At 42.4% G+C, this 26,856-nt stretch overlaps 1 protein-coding gene across 1 annotated transcript in view; it reads left to right on the forward strand.

Moving 5' to 3' along the window:
- LHX4 (LIM homeobox 4) overlaps positions 1-26,856 on the forward strand; it is a 63,780-nt gene that overhangs the window by 11,151 nt on the left and 25,773 nt on the right. The window contains exon 2 of the mRNA XM_040407491.1: positions 17,013-17,184. Within this exon, the coding sequence (XP_040263425.1) occupies positions 17,013-17,184 (172 nt within the window). The remainder of the gene's footprint in view (positions 1-17,012; positions 17,185-26,856) is intronic.

Consider the following 26,856-nt stretch of genomic DNA (forward strand, 5'->3'; position numbering starts at 1 on the left):
TTGTATATATATATAAAAAGGACGTATGTATGTATGTGTGAATGTGTGTATGTTCCGCGATCACTCAAAAATGCAACCATAGATTTCAACGAAACTTGGTATACACATCCCTTGCTACCTGGAAAGAAATCTTGTGGGGGTCTCAGCTCTCTAGGACGTTCCGTTTCTGAGAAATTCCCAAAAAATTACCTGCATTAGCCATTACAAGCCTGCAAGTCTTTCTCTTCATATCCCAACTGCCATACACACGGTCACATGTCCCTTATCAGCCAATAGAAGCTCGCAGGCCCTTAGTCTCCACATACACACAGTTTTACCTCAGGTTTCCATAACAACCCAGACATTTTTCTTCACTGCTGTAGGTCAGCTTTAGGCTAGGGCTGCACGACACATAGGGTACAACTACATGTGTCGCGTGCCAATTTTTATAATGATAGGCTATGGTGTCGCACTGCGACATGTGACATGCTGCGATGCATTTTGGATGGATTTTGTGCAACTGTCGTGTCGCAGTCGCAGCATGTCACATGTCGCAGTGCGACACCATAGCCTATCATTATAAAAATTGTTGAGACAAAATGTCGCGTGACACATGTCGTGTAGCCCTAGCATTAAAGGGGCAGGGAGCTGTGGAGCTCACTGTTAAAGGGGCGGACATTGTGGAGGTCACTGTTAAAGAGGCGTTCACTGTGGATGTTACTGTTAAAAGGGCAGGCTGCTGTGGAGGTCACTGTTAAGAGGGCAGGGGGCACTATTAAAGGGGCGACTGCTGTGGAGATCACTGGCAGCGGGGTACTGTGGAGGTCACTGTCAAGGGAGTGGGGTGCTGTGAAACTCACTGCTAAAGGGGCGGGCTGCTGTGAAGGTCAAAGTTAAGTGGATGGGCTGCCGTGGAGGTCCCATTTTAAAGTGGTGGGGCACTGTGGGGGGTCAGTGTTAAGGGGTGGGGGACTGTGGAGTTCACTGTTAAAGGGGTGGGGGAGCTGTAGAGGTCACTGTTATGGGGGATACTGTCGATATCTTTTAACGACACACACAAACATTAAATGACATAGATGAAATATACCCGTGCGAAGCCGGGTCCTTCTGCTAGTATATATATATATAACTACCTTTAGCTATTCTATTCTACTTAACAAAGGATGTACATAGAAATATAATTTTTTTTAGTCACGACACATTTATTATCGAAATCAGTCTCAGTTACATAAGATTTTACGGGTTTATAATATAATTTATTCTATCTCCTTAAAGAGCATAATAATAATAATAATAATGCATAGCCCATTATTTGATATCACATGTACAGCACACACTGTATTTCCTATTCTAACTTCTGGGCAGGATAAAGGATTCCTTCACCTTCCTGTTAAAGCCTCTTGCACACGACCGTATGTATTTTGCCGTTTGCAAAAAACAGATCCACAAAAAATTCGGATGACGTCCGTGTGCATTCCGTATTTTGAGGAACGGAACAGCTGGCCCCTAATAGAACAGTCCTATCCTTGTCCGTAATGCGGACAATAATAGGACATGTTCTATTTTTTTGCGGAACGGAAATACAGACATACGGAAACGGAATGCACACGGAGTAACTTCAGTTTTTTTTGCGGACCCATTGACATGAATGGTTCCGTATATGGTCCGCAAAAAAAACAGAACGGACACGGTTTGAAAATACATTCGTGTGCATGAGGTCTAAGGTTTTAGTGAAGTTTTAGTCATCTAAACCATATGGACCAAGTCAGTGTCCCAACATTGATTGCCCTGCGGGTCCTAATAGGGCAAACATCCAACAAAGTCATATTTGTTTATCTTATTAATTTCTATGCAATTCATGTAAAAGAAATATGAGAATGTTGTATGGGAAATACATAAACGGTATATGGAGTCACTCATTACCCATGGTTAGGTGTACATTTAATATTTTTTAGATTACTATTATAGGCTGCAATAATTGATAAAGAAAGGCAAAATAATAGATTTTAAAATATGTTAAAAACATTTATTACTCAGTAGAGATCTCTGCACTCATATAGAAAACTATCCACAGCTATGACCATTTCATACTCCGATTTCTACATGAAATGAAACATTTTGAACATTGAACATGATAGGTAGATATAGATATGATTTGCTATAGATGTGTTTAATATAGATACATAGAATAATAGACAAATGTATGTGTGTGTGTGTATATATTAGGAAGAGAGAGAGGTCTAACTTATCGAAGTTAATATGGAGATAATTTGGCAGTATTTCAACATAGATTATAGTTAGAGAGGACTCCCCTGCATAACGGAAACGGGGCGGATACGTTTTGCAGCCCATAGACTTCTATTATGACGGAATGAATAACGGAACGCCTCTAAAGGCACTCCTATATGCATTCCATCATAGAATTGCGTTATGGTCTGTGGTAACGGAATCTATAATGCAATTCTGCTTTTACCAGCAAACGAAGTGTGAACGAATTTCAAAATATAAAATTCGCTTATCTCTAATTATAGTGATGTGGGGTCAGATGTACTTCTTCCTGGTTCTCCTCGGAAAAAAGAGGAATATAGTAACATAATACAACATATACCAGTCGTCTCATTTCAGGGATTTCCCTGGAAAGATAGATGTTTGTGAAAAGAGTAATAATAGTTATTATTATTCCTATCATATTTATTGTTGTTATTATTATTATTATTATTATTATTATTATTATTATTCTTATCATATTTATTGTTGTTATTATTATTATATTGCTAGGAGGCAGCATTTACACAATGTTATTACCTGTGCACAGCCTGCTTTTCCCACTCTCCTTGCTCCACCATCTCCCTCCATTCCCCCACCTCCCTTCTGGCTCCCAGCTCCCGCTTGGTCACATACTCAGAGGCGCTGTATCTTTCTGTCAATCAATGAGATGAAAATGTAGTGTAGGACACACCCAGCTGCTGCAGAATTCCCTAACCTGAAGCTCACTCACCCTTCTCTTGTCAAAGAGGTCCTGCAGCAGCACTGATGTACACGTTACAGTACCTTCCCTTTAGCAGAACTTCCTAAGGGCTTTTGAAAATCTCTTTTAGGGTGGGTTCACACACAAGTTTTTTAGTCATTTCTTTTTCCTGCCATTTTTTGCTGCAGTGTTGCATGGAAGTCTATGGGAAATATTAAATGCAGAACAAGAACCTGTTTTTTTCCACCCTTAGGGCTCGTTCACACGACCGTATGGCTTTTTCAGTGTTTTGCGGGCCGTTTTTAACTGATCCGTTTTTTCTTTTAGTAGTGTTTCCGGTTCCGTTCCATTTTTCCGTATGGCATATACAGTATACAGTTATTACATAGAAAAAATTGGGCTGGGCATAACATTTTCAATAGATGGTTTTGTAAAAAACGGACCGGATACGGAAGACATACGGAGTACATTCCGTATGTGTTCCCTTTTTTTTGCGGACCCATTGACTTGAATGGAGTCACAGAACGTGATTTGCGGGCAATAATAGGACATGTTCTATCTTTGAACGGGACGGAAAAACAGAAATACGGAAACGGAATGCATATGGAGTACATTCAGTTTTTTTGCGGAACCATTGAAATGAATGGTTCCGTATATGGACTGTATATGGAACGCAAAAAACGGCCCGTATACGAAGCGCAAAAAACATTCGTGTGAACGAGCCCTTAAAGTGCATTGTTTTTTTTTTGTGTGGGTGTAAATTTTTTTTCAAATTGCAGCATGCTCTGCGTCTGACTTTTTTTCTCATTGCCTGGCATTTTTCTCCCATTGTTTTTTTTCCAATGTGTTTTGGCATTTTTTATTGCATTTTTGCATGTTTTTTTTTTTTTTTCACAATGTTTTTTCCCCAAACAGTGAGAGTGATATCACAGGGGAGCACGTCATTTCATTTAATCAAAAAAAAAAAAAAAAGGCAGCTTCTAAAATGTGTTATGCGGAAAAAAAACCACAAAAAAACACACAAAAAACTACCAAGTATGGGTTTTTTGGGGTGTTTTACTTTTGGCCCCCAAAATCCTAGAAACAAAACAAAGTGTGAAGGAGCCTTAGGCTATTTGCACACATTGCGGACTATGTTGTATTTTTTCTCATGGGATTCTTGTGCGGAAAAAAAATGCAGCGTAAGGCCTAGTTCACACGAACGTTTTTTTTGTGAGTGTACGGGCCGTTTTTTTGTGGTCCGTATACGGAACCATTCATTTCAATGGTTCCGCAAAAAAAAGGAATGTACTCCATATGCATTCCGTTTCCGTATTTCTGTTTTTCCGTTCCGTTGAAAGATAGAACATGTCCTATTATTGCCCGCAAATCATGTTCCGTGGCTCTATTCAAGTCAATGGGTCCGCAAAAAAAACGGAACACATACGGAAATGCATCCGTATGTCTTCCGTATCCGTTCCGTTTTTGCTGAACCATCTATTAATAAATGTTATGCCTAGCCCAATTTTTTTCTATGTAATTACTGTATACTGTATATGCCATACGGAAAAACGGAACAGAAACGGAAACACAACGGAAACAAAAACCGGAACAACGGATCCGTGAAAAACGGACCGCAAATCACTGAAAAAGCCATACGGTCGTGTGAACTAGGCCTAATACAGTACCAGCTAAGTGTATGTATTAAACAAATCCCATCTTCTCTTTGCTTTTTCGTTCTGTGTGAAAATTGGTCGGCTGTGCAGATTTTGAAATCCGCAGCATGTCAATTCTTTGTACAGGAGGACAAGTTACTTCACGAAGCTGAGCTAAAGAGCTGCCTCATCCTCCTCTCTGCTCTGCCTGTGAGGGATTATGATCCTGAATACAGATGATAAGATCTTTAGCTGAATCTCTGTTGGAATTGAGTTCATGAGCAGATGTGGCTAATGAGCAGCAGCACTTGTATGCAGTCTCCATTACCACAGCCTGTCCTGTCCCTCCTCTCTGTACTTCATGTCTCCTCATGAACTCCATTCCCACAAAGATTCAGCTAAATATCATATTAAACTGTATTCAGGATCATAATCCCTGACAAGCAGAGCAGAGAGGAGGATGAGGCAGCTCTTTAGCTCAGTGCTGTGAAGTAACTTGTCCTGCTGTGTGATTAGGACAGGTTTTGTGTGTACTAATGGGGCAGTGGCCATTTTGTTTCTCTTAATGATTGCTCCCTAGACAAAACGATCCATTATAACTAATGAAAGGTATTTGGAAATATATTTATAATAAAGTAATATTTACGTATTTTAATTTTCTTAATTCCCGGAGAACCCCTTTAACAGAAAATCCACACAGACTTCCATGCGGTTTTCTTTTTGTTTCTGCTTAAAAACAGCACCAGAATCTACGTGTGTTATTTATGGCTTTTGGCACAAATTTTATTCAGTTTTGTTGCAGATCTTGCATTGAAAAGTATGAAATCCGCACAACAAAAATTGCACAAACAATAGTCAGGCTGCGGAATTGAAAATCCACATGTCAGGTCAATTTCTGCACCTAAGAAAAAAGCAAAGTGGACGTGAGATTTGTCTTTTCTCTTCGCTGGTACTGTATTACGCTACAGTTTTTCTGCATGAAATCTGTGCGGAAAAAAACACACGTAATCAACACTGTGGCTGGGTTAATCTGTAAAAAAAAAAAAAAAACTGTTCCATTAGTTTGAGCATCAATCAGTTATGATCAGTTTGTGTCAGAGATCAGTTATTTTTGACAAGAGAAAAAGTTTTGCAAAAAGTACTTTTTCTCCCGTCAAAAATAACGGATCTCTGACGGAAATGACACAAACTGATCGTAACATGCTCAAAATAATGGATCTTTTGTTTTTTAAATCTTTCTTTTCTTCTGACGGATCAGCAGAACGGAAAGCTAAATGGTGACGTGAACCCGGCCACAGTTTCCTTTTTGCAGTTTTTGTCATTTTTATGGTAAAACGAATTACCTCTCTTACTGCTTCATGCAAAAAAAATGATGGATTATTTGATTTTGGCATTAGGCTAGTTTCACGCTAGCATTAGATATTTCCGGCAGTGTGTTCTGCCAGGGAGAAGATGCCTGGATCCGGCACTGCCGGACGCTACCTGACACCCGCCGGCCCCATTCACTATAATGGGGACTGGCAGAGATCTGGATTTTCGACATATTTGCCGGGTTGGAGTGTCTCTGCTGGGCCTCGTTATAGTAAATGGGGCCGGACGGAGATGCGGTAGCTTCCAGCAGTGCCAGAATGCAGAGGGATCCGGCATGCTGCTCCCTGCCAGAACGGCCTGCTGGATCTGAAAACGATAGTGTGGAACTGGCCTTAGGGCTCATGCACACGGAAAATGGATAAGAATATACGGTACCTCAAAATACTATATGATACCTCATAGACATAGGGAGTCGACAGAAAGTCCTGCCCCGGGCACCATCCATGCAGAGTTTTCATGTAGGGCTATCAAAAGGGGGTTGTATTATAATTTTACTGTTTGACCCCCTTTCTTGTACACATACCTCTGTAACCTTCTATAGTAACTTAAGCTGCAGTAGTTACAGGCAGTGATGGTCAGTTCGCAGTCTTCGCCAGCGAACACATGCGGGCTGCCATCTTTAGTAAGGTAGACTCACCCCGTCCGGCGATGCACAGGAAAGCCCTTACCTGTGCCGGGAGCCGGTCTGAAATCAAATGCAGTCACTGGGAGCAGGCAGTTCCGCAGGGGGCCTTCATCGGGCTGTTCTCGGAACTGCCTGCTGCCGGTGACCGCATTTGATTTCAGACCGGCTCCCGACACAGGTAAGGGCTTACCTATGCATCGCCAGACGGGTGAGTCTACCTTACTAAAGATGGCAGCTGATTGTGAGCCAAAACAAGAAGTGGAGCCTCCACGGAGATAAGATGGAAAGCTTTGCTCCTGATCTGTGTTTTTTGACCTGCATCTGGTTTGGCGCACAATCACTGATGAAAATCAATGATCACACACTGAGGCCTCGTTCATAATTCTGTGGCCATTAAACGTCTGTGAAAAATCTGTCTGTCTTTCGTCTGCAAAGATGTCAGCGAAGAATCCGTATTTGGTCAGTGTGTCCAGTTTTTGCCCTCTGTGTGTCATCTGTATTCCATGGACACTGCTCAGCTGAAAATGAATTTCTAGAGCACGTCCTATGAACGGTCCACGAAAAATCCCTGGTAGAACATGGATGCCATGCGTATTGTGTCAGTGGTGTTTCACGGACCCATAGACTTCAATGGGTGTGTTTAGTCCGTATCAGGGAATAAAGTAGTGCGGGACAGCATTTTTACGCCGGTATTTGTTTCCTCTCGCGCTGCCAGAGGATAAGCCTTATTTTAAATGAGGCTAATCTAAGGCAGACGTGTGTCTGGCAGAAAAACGACGCCTGTGTGCATGTTAGTCAATTTGCCTGAAACGCCCCGCTCCGCCCTTGTCCTGCACAACTGTCGAAAACTTTTCGACATTGGCCGTGCGACTTAATATCGTCACGCGGCCAGTCAAAAAGGGGACTTGCAACTATTTTTACTACTAAAATAGTTGCAAGTCCCTTGATAAATGACCCCCTCCATGTCTCCATGACTTTTCCAGTGACCGTGGGTCAGTGGACAACCACTAATATGTGAACAAACACATTACAAGCAATGGGTACGTGAAGAAGACGGACAGTACACGGCCATGATTCACTGAAGTGTGAACGAGGTCTGACGCAGTCTATTGGATAACATTATGCTTTTATACTTCATTGCTGCTGTCTCACGCTTTTGGTACTAGACGAAATAGCTGACGGAAACATTGTCCCTGGTTGCTACAAAGGGCAAAGAACTGATAGTCCCAGGGACTGGAATACATTTTGACCAATCTGTACTTTTTTATGAAACCATATTTTCCTTTTAATTTCTTGCACTGGACAGATAAATGCTAAATGATCATTTACAGCCAAATAATGACACAAAAATGGACCGTCATCCTACGTGGGCAGAGTCCGTACATATAGACCCGATCTTTTGGCAATGAAAAATAATTTACGTAATTGGCAAAACCTAAATGAAGGCCAAGAAATGTCACATTCATTTCCTGTAATGGAGGATGGAATAGAACGTACAGGTGATGTGACGTCCTGCGACCAGGTGGCGGTATGTTCTGATCTAGTGTACTCTCTATATACTGTATGTGCAGTCACGCACAGATGTACACCAATCTGCCAATCCATTAGCATATTGCTGCCGTTCGTAGAAAGTATACACTTACTGCACAGTATTTAATACTAGGCAAAATCCTATTTGCAGATAAACAGCAGCATTTTCTTAAGATGTATTTCTGTTCTGCATCTTTCAGTGTCTGGAAGATTTTACTCTAATTCTTTTGTAGCAGATCTTGGGGGGTAGAGATTATGATCTGACCTTAATCCTAATCCCTCATTGCCCTGGGGACCTATAAGGAACTCATAGGCGATGAGTCATCTCAGAAGATTTATCTCCGGCGATGCTGTTACAAAATGTCAGTGCAGTTTAGGTTCTGTCTGCCCGTGCTATAGATGCTGTAAGGTAGTCTCTCTGACATGTTACTTTCGGGGGATTTGCACTGTAGCCAATAAAGGTAGGCAACATGGTTGCCAGGTATACAGTCCACAGATTGGAAGGTATACAGTCCACTGGTTAGAAGGTATACAGTCCACTGGTTAGAAGGTATACAGTCCACTGGTTAGAAGGTATACAGTCCACTGGTTAGAAGGTATACAGTCTACTGGTTAGAAGGTATACAGTCCACTGGTTAGAAGGTATACAGTCCACTGGTTAGAAGGTATACAGTCCACTGGTTAGAAGGTATACAGTCCACTGGTTAGAAGGTATACAGTCTACTGGTTAGAAGGTATACAGTACACTGGTTAGAAGGTATACAGTCTACTGGTTAGAAGGTATACAGTCTACTGGTTAGAAGGTATACAGTCCACTGATTGGAAGGTATACAGTCTACTGGTTAGAAGGTATACAGTCTACTGGTTAGAAGGTATACAGTACACTGGTTAGAAGGTATACAGTCTACTGGTTAGAAGGTATACAGTCCACTGATTGGAAGGTATACAGTCTACTGGTTAGAAGGTATACAGTCCACTGGTTAGAAGGTATACAGTCTACTGGTTAGAAGGTATACAGTCCACTGGTTGGAAGGTATACAGTCTACTGGTTGAAAGGTATACAGACTACTGGTTAGATGGTATATAGTCCCCTGGTTAGAAGGTATACAGTCCATTAGTAAGAAGGTATACAGTCCACTGGTTAGAAGGTATACAGTCCACTGGTTGGAAGGTATACAGTCTACTGGTTAGAAGGTATACAGTCTACTAGTTAGAAGGTATACAGTCCACTGGTTTGAAGGTATACAGTCCACTGGTTAGAAGGTATACAGTCTACTGGTTAGAAGGTATACAGTCTACTGGTTAGAAGGTATAAAGTCTACTGGTTAGAAGGTATACAGTTCACTGGTTAGATGGTATACAGTCCCCTGGTTAGATGGTATACAGTCCACTGGTTAGAAGGTATACAGTCTACTGGTTAGATGGTATACAGTCCACTGGTTAGAAGGTGTACAGTCCACTGGTTAGAAGGTATACAGTCTACTGGTTAGATGGTATACAGTCCCCTGGTTAGAAGATATACAATCCACTGGTTGGAAGGTATACAATCCACTGGTTAGAAGGTATACAGTCCACTGGTTAGAAGGTATACAGTCTGCTGGTTAGAAGGTATACAGTCCACTGGTTATAAGGTATATAGACCACTGGTTAGAAAGTATACAATCCACTGGTTAGAAGGTATACAATCCACTGGTTAGAAGGTATACAATCTACCGGTTAGAAGGTATACAGTCTGCTGGTTAGAAGGTATACAGTCCACTGGTTATAAGGTATATAGACCACTGGTTAGAAAGTATACAATCCACTGGTTGGAAGGTATACAATCCACTGGTTAGAAGGTATACAATCTACTGGTTAGAAGGAATACAGTCCACTGGTTAGATGGTATACAATCCACTGGTTAGAAGGAATACAATCCACTGGTTAGAAGGTATACAGTCCACTGGTTGGAAGGTATACAGTAAACTGGTTAGATGGTATAAAATCCACTGGTTAGAAGGTATACAATCCACTGGTTAGAAGGTATACAATCCACTGGTTAGAAGGTATAGAGTCCACTGGTTAGAAGGTATACAGTCCACTGGTTAGAAGGTATACAGTCCACTGGTTAGAAGGTATACAGTCCACTGGTTAGAAGGTATACAGTCCACTGGTTAGAAGGTATACAGTCCACTGGTTAGAAGGTATACAGTCCACTGGTTTGGAGGTATACATTCTACAGGTTTGGAGGTATACAGTCCACTGGTTTGGAGGTATACATTCTACAGGTTTGGAGGTACTGTATACAGTCCACTGGTTAGAAGGTATACAGTCCACTGGTTAGAAGGTATACAGTCCACTGGTTTGGAGGTATACATTCTACAGGTTTGGAGGTACTGTATACAATCCACTGGTTAGAAGGTTGGCAGTTCACTGGATATCCCTTTAAGGTAGATTACGCTTGGATGTTCCATGTAGATTCTTGTGCAGAAATACTGCAGCTACAACCACACGGTGAATTGGTGTGGCACTTGCATTCGAGCACTGTACAGCCGTACGGGGTGCAGCGGCTCTAATTATACTAATGAGACCACACTGTTTAGTCCGTCTGTATCGTTAATAGCCACATTTTATTGAAGGTGCCATTAGCAATACAGACCAACTGATTAGTGCGTTATTAGTTTAATTAGAGTCCATTGCAGCCTTGGTCTCGCGGGCACTCGAGCGCAGCGCATCCATGTCACAACCATGACACGACCATGTTCTGTGCTCGCACCATAATACAGTACCAGCAATGTGAATGAGATATGACAGATCTCATGTACACTTTGTGTATTTTTTCAGCGTGGAAATTGACCTGCCTTGCCAATTTTGTAATCTGCAACATGTCAAGTGTTTGTCTGCCCAGTTGTTAATTTATTCATAAAGGAATAACAGAGGAACAACACAATACAGATTTATAAGAATCCTGTAAAATAGTTATTTAATGAGAAATACACATATTTTGGGAAACACGCATATAGGGGTGGTGAAAGATCCTCTTTTAAAGTTAGATTAATTACAAAAAGAAAATTAGAATAATGCCGGAAAGATGCAGCCACCACTTAAAGGGATTTTTGGGGAAATGTTATGCCTAGGGCAGGGTCTTAGTGGGTGACACATGAAAAAGGGATACAAAAAGCGGCAAGAAGAGGTTTTCTGTGTCATGTACCCCACCCGCAGATTCTGCACTAAAAATCAAATGATACTCAAAAATGTTTAAACAAGCAAACGCAAATCTGCCCTCACTTTCTAATAATTACCATTACCAGCTTTACCATTCAAACATGGCCAGTATTAGACAGTCATCTAGGGTATGGTGAAATTGTCAACTCTGTATATGTAAATGGAAGCTTTTTTGGAGAGCTAAGTGGCTACAGGGGCCACCCAATTTCTTCTTTGTCTTTTTCCTAGTCCAATGCCTTAATGCCATAGTTTTGGTTCGCATCCAATCCACCTATTCTGCAGATCAGATGCAGACGCATTCATTTCAAAGAGGCCACAAAAGATGCTGACAGCACATGGTGTCCGTTCTGCAGTTCGCAAAAAAGATAGAACATGCCCTCTTCTTGTCCATCTTGTGGACAAGAATAGGCATTTCTAACAGAGGACTGGACGTACTGATCCACAAATTGCGCAACGCACTCAGCCTATAAAAATGGATAACTTGACACTTGCGGCAAAGCTGTTCAACAGGCTGTTCAAGCAGAGGAACAGCCTGTTTGTGTTCTCCAGATCCGGCATAGCCGCATAGTTCCCCGTGCCCACTGGACCCCATTAACTATGATGGGATCTAGTGGGGATCTGGTCACTCCCTGGCATAAATGGCAGGCAGTTCTCTGCCAAAACAGCCTGCCAGATAGCTTTGCCGCAAGTGTTAAGTTAGCCTAAGTTAAAAGGCATCTAAATCTTTGCTCATTATAGGCTCAGGAGTCCAGTGGGTGGTACTATTATTTACAAATAGTCATTTAGACTAATAATTGCCTTTTGCTTGTTATTACTAAAATGTAACTTAATAAATAATATGTAAAATGTCTTTTGAGACCTAATAAATCAGTTTAAAACTCTCAGTATTGTCTCATTCGTTTCTCTCATTAGTTAGGTATCTGCTCAGCTCCTCCTGCTTTATAACATACTCCCAGCAGATCTGACAGCATGGTCATGTTTTTTTTTTAGGTTGTTAACTGGTTTTGTATGCAATTGTGTCCAGAATATGTGCATACCGGAGACATTAGGGCAAGTACTGGCAGGGAATGCATGACGTGTACTGTGCTGTGGAATAATACACTGCCTGTCCCAAAAAAAAGTCGCCACCAAAAAAAAAAGGTCACACACTCTAATATTTTGTTGGACCGCCTTTAGCTTTGATTACGGCACGCATTCCCTGTGGCATTGTTTCCATAAGCTTCTGCAATGTACCAAGATTTATTTCCATCCAGTGTTGCATTAATTTTTCACCAAGATCTTGCATTGATGATGGTAGAGTCTGACTGCTGCACAAAGCCTTCTCCAGCACATCCCAAAGATTCTCAATGGGGTTAAGGTCTGGACTCTGTGGTGGCCAATCCATGTGTGAAAATGATGCCTCCTGCTCCCTGAACCACTCTTTCACAATTTGAGCCCGATAAATCCTGGCATTGTCATCTTGGAATATGCCCGTGCCATCAGGGAAGAAAAAATCAATTGATGGAATAACCTGGTCATTCAGTATGTTCAGGTAGTCGCTGACCTCATTCTTGGAGCACATACTGTTGCTGAACCTAGACCTGACCAACTGCAGCAACCCCAGATCATAGCACTGCCCCCACAGGCTTGTACAGTAGGCACTAGGCATGATGGGGGCATCACTTCATCTGCCTCTCTTCTTACCCTGATGCGCCCATCACTCTGGAACAGGGTCAATCTAGACTCATCAGACCACACAACCTTCTTTCATTGCTCCAGAGTCCAATCTTTATGCTCCCTGGCAAATGAAAGGCTTTTATTTCTGGTTTGCCTCACTGATTAGTGGTTTTCTTACGGCTACACAGCTGTTCAGTCCCAATCCCTTGAGTTCCCTTCACATTGTGCGTGTGGAAATGCTCTTACTTTCACTATTAAACATAGCCCTGAGTTCTACTGTTGTTTTTCTTCGATTTGATTTCACCAAACGTTTCAGTGATCGCCAATCACGATCATTCAGGATTTTTTCCCCGCCACATTTCTTCCTCGAATACGATGAATCCCCACTATCCTTCCAGTTTTTAATAATGTGTTGGACAATTCTTAACCCAATTTTAGTAGTTTCTGCAATCTCCTTAGATGTTTTCTCTACTTGATGCATGCCAATGATTTGACCCTTCTCAAACAGACTAACATCTTTTCCACGACCCCGAGATGTGTCTTTCGACATGGTTGTTTAAGAAATGAGAAGCAACTCATTGCACCAGTTGGGGTTAAATAACTTGTTGCCAGCTGAAAGATAATCGCCCATGCAGTAATTATCCAACAGGAGGCTCATAACTATTTGCTTAGTTAAATCCATATATAATGACCCATCTGGGACATTGTTGGCAGATCGTTAGGATATTCGATCAATGTCAGATAGGTGCGGGTCCTATGTCTGGAACCCACTCCTATCTCCACAATGGGACCTCCAAAGTGAACAGAGAGCAGTCGTGCATGTGCGGCCACTCTCCATTCACTGCTATGGAAGTTCCAAAAATATCTGAGAGCTGGCTCCCATGGAGAGCAGGCCAGCCATATGCAGTGTGCTCTCCTTCACTTCGGGGGCCCAGTTCTCTATATAAGAGTGGGTCCAAGACATTGATGGTATATCCTAGCGTTCTGCCATCAATGTCCTAAATGGGCCATATACCTTTAATACTATATTAACAAAAGGGACACATAAATAGAAAACCTATACATATACTTAAAGGTATATTACATTTCCAACCAGTGCTAATTATTCAGGGCTGGTTCATGAGATCCTGGTTTAAGCCTGAATTTTAAACGGGTTATATGCAAAGTTATTTCTTTATCAGGGCCTGAAGTAGTGAAGGTGGGCACAGATGTAATAATTATAATTACCTCAAATATATCGTCAGAATCCACCCTTTTCTTACAGTGGAAACGGCAAAAACTCTTGTTTCTTTGATCCATTCTCGTCTTGACTACTGTAATTCATTACTAATTGGTCTCCTTCTCACTAAACTCTCCCTTCCTTCATCTATCTATCCAACCGCTACACTGATGCTACTAGTCTGTGCCAGTCACTTCACTGGTTGCCCATCCACCACACAATACAGTTCAAACTTCTCACAATCACCCACAAAGATCTCCAAAGTGCTGCACCTCCATACATCTCCTCCCTCATTACCGTCTACCACCCTACTTGTGCTCTCCACAGTGCTGCACCTCCATACATCTCCCTCATTACCGTCTACCACCCTACTCGTGCTCTCCTTAGTGCTGCGCCTCCTTACATCTCCTCCCTCATTACCGTCTACCACCCTACTCGTCCTCTCCTTAGTGCTGCACCTCCATACATCTCCTCCCTCAGTACCGTCTACCACCCTACTTGTGCTCTCATTAGTGCTGCACCTCCATACATCTCCTCCCTCAGTACCGTCTACGACCCTACTCGTTCTCTCCTTAGTGCTGCACCTCCATACATCTCCTCCCTCATTACCACCTACCACCCTACTTGTGCTCTCATTAGTGCTGCACCTCCATTCATCTCCTCCCTCATTACCGTCTACCACCCTACTTGTGCTCTCATTAGTGCTGCACCTCCATACATCTCCTCCCTCAGTAGCATCTACGACCCTACTTGTGCTCTCCACAGTGCTGCACCTCCATACATCTCCTCCCTCATTACCGTCTACCACCCTACTTGTGCTCTCCTTAGTGCTGCACCTCCATACATCTCCTCCCTCAGTACCGTCTACGACCCTACTCGTTCTCTCCTTAGTGCTGCACCTCCATACATCTCCTCCCTCATTACCACCTACCACCCTACTTGTGCTCTCATTAGTGCTGCACCTCCATTCATCTCCTCCCTCATTACCGTCTACCACCCTACTTGTGCTCTCATTAGTGCTGCACCTTCATACATCTCCTCCCTCAGTAGCATCTACGACCCTACTTGTGCTCTCCACAGTGCTGCACCTCCATACATCTCCTCCCTCATTACCGTCTACCACCCTACTTGTGCTCTCCCGTCTTCAAGACTTTTCTCGAGCTGCACCTACTCTCTGGAATACTCTGCCCCGGAATATCAGGTCAATTCACAACTTCTCCACCTTAAAATGTGCCTTAAAAACACATCTTTTCAGGCTTATCAAGCTTCCTAACATGACTATTCCCCGAGTAAACCTCTCCCCCACCAACTCCTTAGAGCTGAACTTGATCTTCTAACAGTCCCACACCCAAAGCAGATAAGACTTCATCAATGCTTTCAGTACAATAACGGCTTGAATACTACTCATCACAATCAACTACCTCATGGCTCACCCCCCATTTCCTCATAGATTGTAAGCTTTTGTGAGCAGGGCCCTGACTCCTAGTGTTTCAGTTGTATTTTAGCCAGTTACATTGTGATATCTTTTGTTTTGTATATGGACCCTATGAATTTGCAAAGCGCTGCAGAATATGGCAACGCTGTATAAATAAATAAATATTATTATCATTGTGTCTGTGGTACTAGTGTGTTATTGTAGTAATACATAAATGTGGGGCAATGCACAGAATGCTTGTTGTATTGTAGCTAAATATTTCCTCTATTGTGACTATTATTAATTATATACACTAACAGACATACCTAACCATAGACAGGCCGATGTAAAACAGCATTATCCCTCCCTCCTACCCATTCAGGTGCTGCAGTCCTTCAAATTAAAGGGGTTCTCCCAAAAATGTAAAACTTTATTTTAACTCACATATTTGGAGGGCTTTCTTACCTTTCTGGGGGTGGTCAGCAGCTCATAAAGCTCCTGTATCTCTCAGGACGTGCTGAAATAAGCTGTTTGTTAACCACTTCCTCCCCTGCATAGAAAATAGTCCCTACATATTGCCCGAGAGATACATCTGGTACGTAATGCCCCAACAATTTCCATCTCCACTGTCCAGAGAGAGATCTAGCTATACATTTGAATGAATTTAGAAGTGGGGATGAATGAATGAAAGGTGTCTGGACCGCTTCAACTGCTTCGCTATGAGATCATTACACTGGAGCTAAGAGGGGGAAGTTACTGAGCATGTGTGTCCACCACTGAATGCAAGAGTAGGTGAACCGGAAGGCTAAACAGCAGGGGGCGCTACCAGAGAGGAAAATATAATGCATATAAAAAAGTACAATATTTTTATTGCATATTGGAATAATGCTTAATTTTAAAGGGGTTCTCCTGGCTTTTAATATTGATCCTCAGGATAGGTCATCAGTATCAGATCAGTGGGGGTCCGACTCCTGCCACCCCAGCTGATCAGCTATATGAAGGGAAGGCACGCATTGCGCGCGTGCTGTCTCCCTTCTCTCTTCCTGCTCGCCATAGACATAGCGCGTTCCCTTCATACAGCTGATTGGCGGGGGTGCAATCTGATATTGATGACCTAAATGCTCTATTCATTGCATAGGAACACTTTTCGTAGGATAACACCTTTAATACTCAAGAATAGTGGCCACAAAGGTACATGTCATCTAGACTTATCAATAGGAATCTGTCTACTTATGCTATTTCCCAAGCTGGGCATATGTAAAAAGAATTGTGCCCTCTGCCCTCTTGGGAACCAAATTTATAAATTGTTGAAATTTTGGGGCAGTAAGTACCGTATATGAGAAGTATTACAGTGAACCCCGTGATGTGCTTGTCCCCCACTTATTTATGGCTCCTTGTCTTTATTTTCGCAGAGATTCCTCGCTGCTCAGGATGTAACGAGCACATATTAGATAAATTCATCCTGAAGGTTCTAGATCGTCACTGGCACAGCGCGTGCCTTAAGTGCTGCGAGTGCCAGGTACCCCTGGCTGAACGCTGCTTCTCTCGGGCTGGAAATGTTTACTGTAAAGACGACTTCTTCAAGTGAGTTCCAAAACCTTCATCTCATTTCAGCATCTTTGAATATTTATGTACAATAGATGGAAAACGTCAAACTCTATTATCATCTGCCCACTCATTCCCTGGTCCAAAATCTTATTAATTCTTATGTCTGGAAGGTGAAGATTTCTTTAGATACATAAAAAATCTGAAAAAAATATTCTGCTTGTGTACGGTGGAAGTGGTGTCTTGTTGGCTCACGGCATTACGTGAACCATTCTGATGTAGTTAAAGGGGTTGTCTCATCTCAGACATTGATCGCTAGGATATGCCATCAATGTTAGATAGGTGCAGGTCCCATGTCTGGGACCCACTCCTATCTCCAGACTGGGACCTGTGACACAGTAAGAGGTATTTTCCTCCCAGCATGTGATGCTGGGCTGATTTACAGCCAGGTGAGGTCAAATACCGGACCGGATTTTAAATGCCGATCCGGGTTTTGGCAGCACCTGGCTGTCCTTAAATAGGCAGCTGGGCTCAGAAGCCATGTCTCTGTGTTGGGATCTGGGAGCCTTATGTCTGAATGAAGGCTTGCTACCTGTTTGGCGTGAAAACAGGTTGGTGCTGCTATCAGCAAGGACTCTGAGTCAGAATTGCCTCATCATGTGAATTACCACCAACACCTCAAGGTGACTTTTTGTTTGAATATGACTGCTTGTTTTGTCACTTGCCTAAAGTGTAAATAAAACACTGAACTGTTTGATCCAAAGAACTTGTTGTTCTCTCTATACTGCGTCCGCAAATCCTGTCTACCAGAGCGAGCCCCCACAGACCCCAGAAGTGAATGGATAGCTGCTGCACATGCGCCGCTGCCCTCCATTCACCACTGTGGAAGTTCCGAAAAAAGCCAAGCGCAGTTTGGGCTATTTCCAGCAGTCCTATGGCGGTAAATGGAGCGGTGGCTGTGCTTGCATGGTGCGCACTCTAGTCACCGAAGGGCCAAGGGCGCTTGCTCAGTCTATTTTTGAAACACCCATAGCAATGAATGGAGAGCTCACCATGCAAGCGCAGCCACCAGTCCATTCACTGCTTTGAGACTACCAGAAAAAGCCAAGGCGGCACTTAGCTATTTTACAATCTCCAGTAGCGGTGAACGAAAAGTGGACGCACATGCGCGTCTGCCCATCATTCACTTCAGGGGCCCCGTTCTGGAGATAGGAGTGGGTCCCAGCCGTGGATCCCAGCTCTCTTTCGTTTTGGGGGCTCCATTCTGGACATGGGGGCAGGTCCCAGAGGTGGGTCCAGCGCCTATCTGACATTGATTTCATATCCTAGCCATATGCCATCAATGTCTGAGATGAGCCAAACCACTTTTAAGGTATTCTTTGTAGTGCATACAGTACTATAGCTGTGGAGTAAATGGCGGGTAGCTCATACAGAGTGGAGCATTTTAAAGCAGGTTCTATGGCAATATACCTACAGAGAACTCTTGTTTGTTAGTCCATAAGGCTATCCAATGGGGACATGAACTGCTGCTCATTGGCATATTCAGGGATGAGATGCTTGTAAACAAACCATAACCTCCATCTTGCAGTTCTGATCCCTAAAATCTGCTCGGTTTATGTATAGTGCCCTGTGGTCTTAGCCTTTCGGATACGTGACCTCTGCAGCCACATAGGATGCATTAGCTTTTCTTGCTAATGAGCATGACACGGATAATCTGCAACCCGAGGCTCGTGACCAGTGCAAACCTTTATATACTCTTGTTATTAGCTTACTTTTATAGAGATGTTATTTAAGCACTGTATAATGACCTTTACTAGTATTGAGAGGTACTGTTACTGTATATTAGTTTTACAACGGCAACATACGGTACTGTTATTTAGGTGCCTTCCTGTATAACACTAATAATTCAGCACTAAATAATATAGATAATAATTATAAGATTTCATAAAAATTATAATTTATAATAATTCAGAACCAAATGGTCTAGTTGTTTGTACTCTGTACAGGGGCATAGCTAAAGGCTCATGGGTCCTGGTGCAAGAGTTCAGCTTGGGGCCCCCTTCCCTCAGTGCTTTGTGGCCAGGGGCAGGGGAGCTAATAGCCTTACTTCTGCCTGAGGCAAAAATTTAATCGGTACCGCTCCATGCCAAATTCTTGACCTAACCCCTTCCCTTCAGCCAGAGGTGTAACTTGACCAGCATGTACTTTCTATAATACCAGTGTTTTCTTATGCGGCACAAGAGTCCTGGGGCCTCCTCAGGTTCCTGGGCCCGGTAGCCACTGCTGCCTCTGCACCCCCCATGCCAAATTGTTAACCTAACCCCTTCCCTCCAGCCAGAGGACTAACTTAGAAACATAGAATGTGTCGGCAGATAAGAACCATTTGGCCCATCTAGTCTGCCCAATATACTGAATACTAGGGATAGCCCCTGGCCCTATCTTATATGAAGGATGGCCTTATGCCTATCCCATGCATGCTTAAACTTCTTCACTGTATTTGCAGCTACTACTTCTGCAGGAAGGCTATTCCATGCATCCACTACTCTCTCAGTAAAGTAATACTTCCTGATATTACTTATAAACCTTTGCCCTCTAATTTAAAACTATGTCCTCTTGCAGCAGTTTTTCTTCTTTTAAATATTCTCTCCTCTTTTACCTTGTTGATTCCCTTTATGTATTTAAAAGTTTCTATCATATCCCCTCTGTCTCGTCTTTCTTCCAAGCTATACATGTTAAGGTCCTTTAATCTTTCCTGGTAAGTTTTATCCTGCAATCCATGTACCAGTTTAGTAGTTTTTCTCTGAACTCTCTCCAAAGTATCAATATCCTTCTGGAGATGTGGTCTCCAGTACTGCGCACAATACTCCAAATGAGGTCTCACTAGTGCTCTGTAGAGCGGCATGAGCACCTCCCTCTACTGGTAATGCCTCTCCCTATACACCCAAGCATTCTGCTAGCATTTCCTGCTGCTCTATGACATTGTCTGCCTACCTTTAAGTCTTCTGAGATAATGACCCCTAAATCCCTTTCCTCAGATACTGAGGTTAGGACTGTATCACTGATTTTATATTCTGCCCTTGGGTTTTTAAGCCCCAGATGAATTATCATTTTAGTTGCCCGATTTTTGACCATTCCTCTAGTTTTCCTAAATCCTTTTCCATTCGGTGTATCCCTCCAGGAACATCAACCCTGTTACAAATCTTTGTGTCATCAGCAAAAAGATACACCTTACCATCGAGGCCTTCTGCAATTTCGCTGATAAAGATATTAAACAATATGGGTCCCAGAACAGATCCCTGAGGTACCCCACTGGTAACAAAACCATGGTCTGAATATACTCCATTGACTACAACCCTCTGTTGTCTGTCCCTCAGCCACTGCCTTATTCATTCAACAATATGGGAGTCCAAGCTCAAAGACTGCAATTTATTGATAAGCCTTCTATGTGGGACAGTTTCAAAAGCCTTACTAAAGTCTAGATAAGCGATATCTACTGCACCTCCGCCATCTATTATTTTAGTCACCTAATCAAAAAAATCGATAAGATTAGTTTGACATGATCTCCCTGAAGTAAACCCATGCTGTTTTTCTTCTTTCAATCCATGGGATTTTAGATGTTCCACAATCCTCTCCTTAAGTATGGTTTCCATTCATTTCCCCCCTATTGATGTCAGGCTTACTGGCCTATAGTTGCCTGATTCCTCCCTACTACCTTTCTTGTGAATGGGCACAACATTTGCTAATTTCCAATTATTCTGGGACGACTCCTGTTACCAGTGATTGGTTAAATAAATCTGTTAATGGTTTTGCTAGTTCACCGCTGAGCTCTTTTAATAGCTTTGGGTGTATCCCATCAGGCCCCTGTGACTTATTTGTATTAATTTTAGACAGTTGACTTAGAACCTCTTCCTCTGTAAAGACACATGCATCAAAAGATTCATTAGTCTTCCTTCCTAACTGAGGTCCTTTTCCTTCATTTTCCTTTGTAAAAACTGAACAGAAGTATTCATTGAGGCAGTCAGCTAGTTCTTTATCTTCTTCCATACAGGGAGTGCAGAATTATTAGGCAAGTTGTATTTTTGAGGATTAATTTTATTATTGAACAACAACCATGTTCTCAATGAACCCAAAAAACTCATTAATATCAAAGCTGAATATTTTTGGAAGTAGTTTTTAGTTTGTTTTTAGTTTTAGCTATTTTAGGGGGATATCTGTGTGTGCAGGTGACTATTACTGTGCATAATTATTAGGCAACTTAACAAAAAACAAATATATACCCATTTGAATTATTTATTTCTACCAGTGAAACCAATATAACATCTCAACATTCACAAATATACATTTCTGACATTCAAAAACAAAACAAAAACAAATCAGTGACCAATATAGCCACCTTTCTTTGCAAGGACACTCAAAAGCCTGCCATCCATGGATTCTGTCAGTGTTTTGATCTGTTCACCATCAACATTGCGTGCAGCAGCAACCACAGCCTCCCAGACACTGTTCAGAGAGGTGTACTGTTTTCTCTCCTTGTAAATCTCACATTTGATGATGGACCACAGGTTCTCAATGGTGTTCAGATCAGGTGAACAAGGAGGCCATGTCATTAGATTTTCTTCTTTTATACCCTCTCTTGCCAGCCACGCTGTGGAGTACTTGGACGCGTGTGATGGAGCATTGTCCTGCATGAAAATCATGTTTTTCTTGAAGGATGCAGACTTCTTCCTGTACCACTGCTTGAAGAAGGTGTCTTCCAGAAACTGGCAGTAGGACTGGGAGTTGAGCTTGACTCCATCCTCAACCCGAAAAGGCCCCACAAGCTCATCTTTGATGATACCAGCCCAAACCAGTACTCCACCTCCACCTTGCTGGCGTCTGAGTCGGACTGGAGCTCTCTGCCCTTTACCAATCCAGCCACGGGCCCATCCATCTGGCCCATCAAGACTCACTCTCATTTCATCAGTCCATAAAACCTTAGAAAAATCAGTCTTGAGATATTTCTTGGCCCAGTCTTGACGTTTCAGCTTGTGTGTCTTGTTCAGTGGTGGTCGTCTTTCAGCCTTTCTTACCTTGGCCATGTCTCTGAGTATTGCACACCTTGTGCTTTTGGGCACTCCAGTGATGTTGCAGCTCTGAAATATGGCCAAACTGGTGGCAAGTGGCATCTTGGCAGCTGCACGCTTGACTTTTCTCAGTTCATGGGCAGTTATTTTGCGCCTTGGTTTTTCCACACGCTTCTTGCAACCCTGTTGACTATTTTGAAGTAAGCGCTTGATTGTTCGATGATCACGCTTCAGAAGCTTTGCAATTTTAAGAGTGCTGCATCCCTCTGCAAGATATCTCACTATTTTTGACTTTTCTGAGCCTGTCAAGTCCTTCTTTTGACCCATTTTGCCAAAGGAAAGGAAGTTGCCTAATAATTATGCACACCTAATATAGGGTGTTGATGTCATTAGACCACACCCCTTCTCATTACAGAGATGCACATCACCTAATATGCTTAATTGGTAGTAGGCTTTCGAGCCTATACAGCTTGGAGTAAGACAACATGCATAAAGAGGATGATGTGGTCAAAATACTCATTTGCCTAATAATTCTGCACGCAGTGTATACCTTACTTCTTTTGTTTTTAATTTGGTAATTCCTTGTTTTAATTTCCTTTTTTTATTAATGTATCTGAAGAATGCCTTATTGCCTTTTTTCACTGACTGAGCTAATTTCTCTTCTGCCTGTGCTTTAGAAGCTCTTATAACTTGTTTGGCCTCTCTCTGCCTAATCTTATAAATTTTCCTGTGATCCTCGTTTTTTTAAATTTATAATTACTAAATGCTATCTTTTTGTTTTTAATGATTTTGGCCACTTCTGCTGAGTACCACAGTGGTCTCTTCCTTTTTTTGCTTTTACTGTCAAGCCTAATGCAATTATCTGTTGCCTTTAATAGTGCCACTTTTAAGTAGTCCCATTTCTTCTGGACTCCAATGAAACTGTTCCAGTCTGATAGGGACTCGTATACAACTAATCTAGTTTTAGAAAAGTCAGTTTTTCTAAAATCTTTGTTTTTGTGTGGTGTGACTCAGTCACTGTACTTATAGTAAACCACACTGACTGGTGATCACTAGATCCCAAGCTTTCTCTACAGTATTATCAGATACCAAATTCCCATTTGTGAATACTAAATCTAAAATGGCCTCCTTCCGGGTTGGCTTCTCAACTACTTGCTGTAGAGATAATCCCAGTAGGGAATTTAGAATATCTGTTCTCCTGGCAGAACTAGCTATTTTGGTTTTCCAGTTTACATCAGGAAGATTAAAGTCTCCCATAATGATAACTTCCCCTTTCAAGGTCATTTTAGCCATTTCCCTAAAGTAGTAGATCATCTAATTCTTTGACTTGGCCAGGTGGTCTGTATATCACTTGAACATTCTAGGCCCCAGTGCAAAATCTATAACAGAGCCCTCCCAACATGCATTTTCTATAATACCAGTGTCTTCTTATGAAGCACAAGGGTCTTTGGGCTCCCTCATGCTCCTGGGCTCAGTAGCGACTGCTTCCTTTGCACCCCTTATAGCTACGCCTCTGACCCTGGCCCCCTCACAGTCGTTATGCCAGATACAGTTGTGTTCAAAATAATAGCAGTGTGTTTAAAAAAGGGAATAAAGCTCAAAATCCTTCTAATAGCTTTTCTTTCCATACACACAAATGCATTGGGAACATGACACATTCTATTCCAAATCAAAACATGAAGAAAAATATATCAAATTTCTGTTGTTCCTCAAAAAAAATTGAAGAAAAGTGAATATTAGACGGTTCAAAAAAATAGCAGTTTGTATTCTTCTTTACAAACTCAAACATTCACTATATAAACTGAAAAATGTTTTGAAGATTTTGATTTCCTTTGAATCAAGTAACTAATATTTAGTTGTATAACCGCTGTTTCTGAGAACTGCTGTACATCTGTGTTGCATGGAGTCAACCAACTTCTGGCACCTGTGAACAGGTATTCCAGCCCAGGATGATTGGACTACATTCCACAGTAGTTCTCTATCTCTTGGTTTTCCCTCAGAAACTGCATTTTTTATGTCACCCCACAAGTTTTCTATTGGATTACGATCCAGGGATTGGGCTGACCGCTCCATAACGTCAATCTTGTTGGTCTGGAACCAAGATGTTGCACATTTACTGGTGTGATTGGGATCGTTGTCTTGTTGGAACACCCATTTCAAGGGCATTTCCTCTTCAGCATAATGCAGCATGACCTCTTCAAGTATTCTGATGGATTCAAACTGATCCATGATCCCTGGTATGCGATAAATAGGCCCAACACCATAGTATGAGACACATCCCTATATCATGATGCTTGCGCCACCATGCTTCACTGTCTTCACAGTGTACTGTGTCTTGAATTCAGTGTTTGGGGGTCGTCTGACAAACTGTCTCCGGCCACTAGACCCAAAAAGAACAATCTTACTTTCATCAGTCCACAAAATGTCCCTATAAGTCAATGTGCTCTTTGGCAAATTGTAACCTCTTCAGCACATGTCTTTTTTTCAACAGTGGGACTTTGCGGGGGCTTCTTGCAGATAGCTTGGCTTCACATAGGTGTCTTCTCATTGTAACAGTACTCACTGGGAACGTTACACCTTCTTTGATCTTCATGGAGCTGATTGTTGGCTGAGTCCTTGCCATTTTGGCTATTCTTCTATCCATTTGAATATTATTTTTTCGCTTTCTTCCAAGTCTTTCAGGTTTTTGTTGCCAATTCAAAGCATTTGCGATCATTTTAGTGGAGCAGCCTATCATTTTCTGCACTTCTTTATATGTTTCCCCCTCTCCAATCAACTTTTTAATCAAGGTACGCTGTTCTTCTGAACAATGTCTGGAACGACCCATTTCCCTCAGAATTTCTGAGAGAAATGCACTGTAACTAGCATGTACAACATTTGCTGCCTTCCTTCCTTAAATAAGGGCAATAATTGCCACCTGTTTTTCAAAGAATGAATGATCTCACTCATGGAACTCCACACTGCTATTATTTTGAACATGCCCCTTTCAATAAGTGATTGAATTACAGAGAATCAACAGCATGCATGTTATGACTGTTGGGTCTGTTGTATTTCTATTACTCTACTACACCTGCTAGTAAATTATTTGCCATGTAGAAATATAATTTCTACCAAAAACAGTGATTGATCAGGTTAGTGATGTCTGACTGCTATTATTTTGAACACAACTGTATGTGCACCTCACAGTAGATATGCCCAGATATGTGCCCCCTCACAGTGATTATGCCAGATTATGTTCCCCCCTCACAGTGGTTATGGCCAGATATGTGCCCCCTCACTATAGTTATGTCAGATATGTGCCACCTCATAGTAGTTATGCCAGATATGTGCCCCCTCACAGTAGTTATGGCCAGATATGTGCCACCTCATAGTAGTTATGGCAGATATGTGCCCCCTCACTGTAGTTATGTCAGATACGTGCCACCTCACAGTAGTTATGGCCAGATATGTGCCACCTCATAGTAGTTATGCCAGATATGTGCCCCCTCACAGTAGTTATGCCCACAGCCCCCTCACAGTACATGTTGCCCCCAGTCTGCAGCTTTATAAAAAACAACAAAAAAACAACAACATACTTACCTTTTTTCCTGATGACACGCTCCCACACTCACATCGCACTGCTGGCTGGGAGCAGAGAGCGCTCCTTGCTTCACTCTGGAGACGAGAGCCCGGCAGTGACAAGAACTGCCGGGTGAGTGAGTGAGTACATGCGCCCCCCCCAATCATCCTTCCTTACCCCTGCGCTCCCCCTGCCTCTGCGCCCGGGGCGCATATTACTCACATTTGAAGAGCCCGGCATTGTCACTGTACTTTATGCCGGGCCCCGTCAAAGCGCTCCCATTACAAGTGAGTGCAGCGGGCCCCCTCCCCCCGCCAGGCCTGGTCGCTGTCACACCCTCTGCGACCGCTATCGTTATGCCCCTGATCCTATGCTATAGCGTTACCAGGGTGTTTGTGCTACAATATATGCTAAATTATAAACTAGAATTAGGCATTATTCCAAATTCTATGGTCTCCTTGCAGGACCAGTTATCCTTGTCCTCTACCGGTTGAGTGATGTGGTGTCCATTGCATTAGTAAGCAAACTCTCTTAAGGGCTCTTTACACGGGACGAGAATCCTAAAGATAATCACTAACGAGCATTCATACGAATGCTTGTTAGCGATGATCTGGCGGTGTAAATGTACCTCCGATTAGACGATGAACAAGTTAAGCGCTCGTTCTTGGGTAATCTGATCTTTTGTGCACACACAAAAATGATCCTTTACCGGCAGCAGATTGTGCCGTGTAATCATTATCTGCTGCCGGGAAACAATGAGTCAGTATGGGGAAGAGCCATGGCATCTGTCATTCCATGCAAAGGGACCTTTAGGCCAGAGTGACCATAACAGAAATATATACAGTCTCACAATATTATTGAAGGTAGAGGAATTATGGAATTTTGCAACAAGATAATAAAATCCTTGAAATGATATCAAAGAAGTCACAAGATTTTCTTTATATAATTAGGGGCACATTTATTAAGACCAGCGTTTTAGATGCCGGCCTTAATAAAGCCCTCAGTGGTTCTGCCGAAGTTATGAAGAGGCGCCAGCTTCTCCATAACTTTGTCGTATCTAGCACCAGTTGTAAATGTAGACAGCTTCCT

Source organism: Bufo bufo, chromosome 9 (genome assembly GCF_905171765.1).
Source record: "Bufo bufo chromosome 9, aBufBuf1.1, whole genome shotgun sequence".
Lineage (NCBI taxonomy): Eukaryota > Metazoa > Chordata > Amphibia > Anura > Bufonidae > Bufo > Bufo bufo.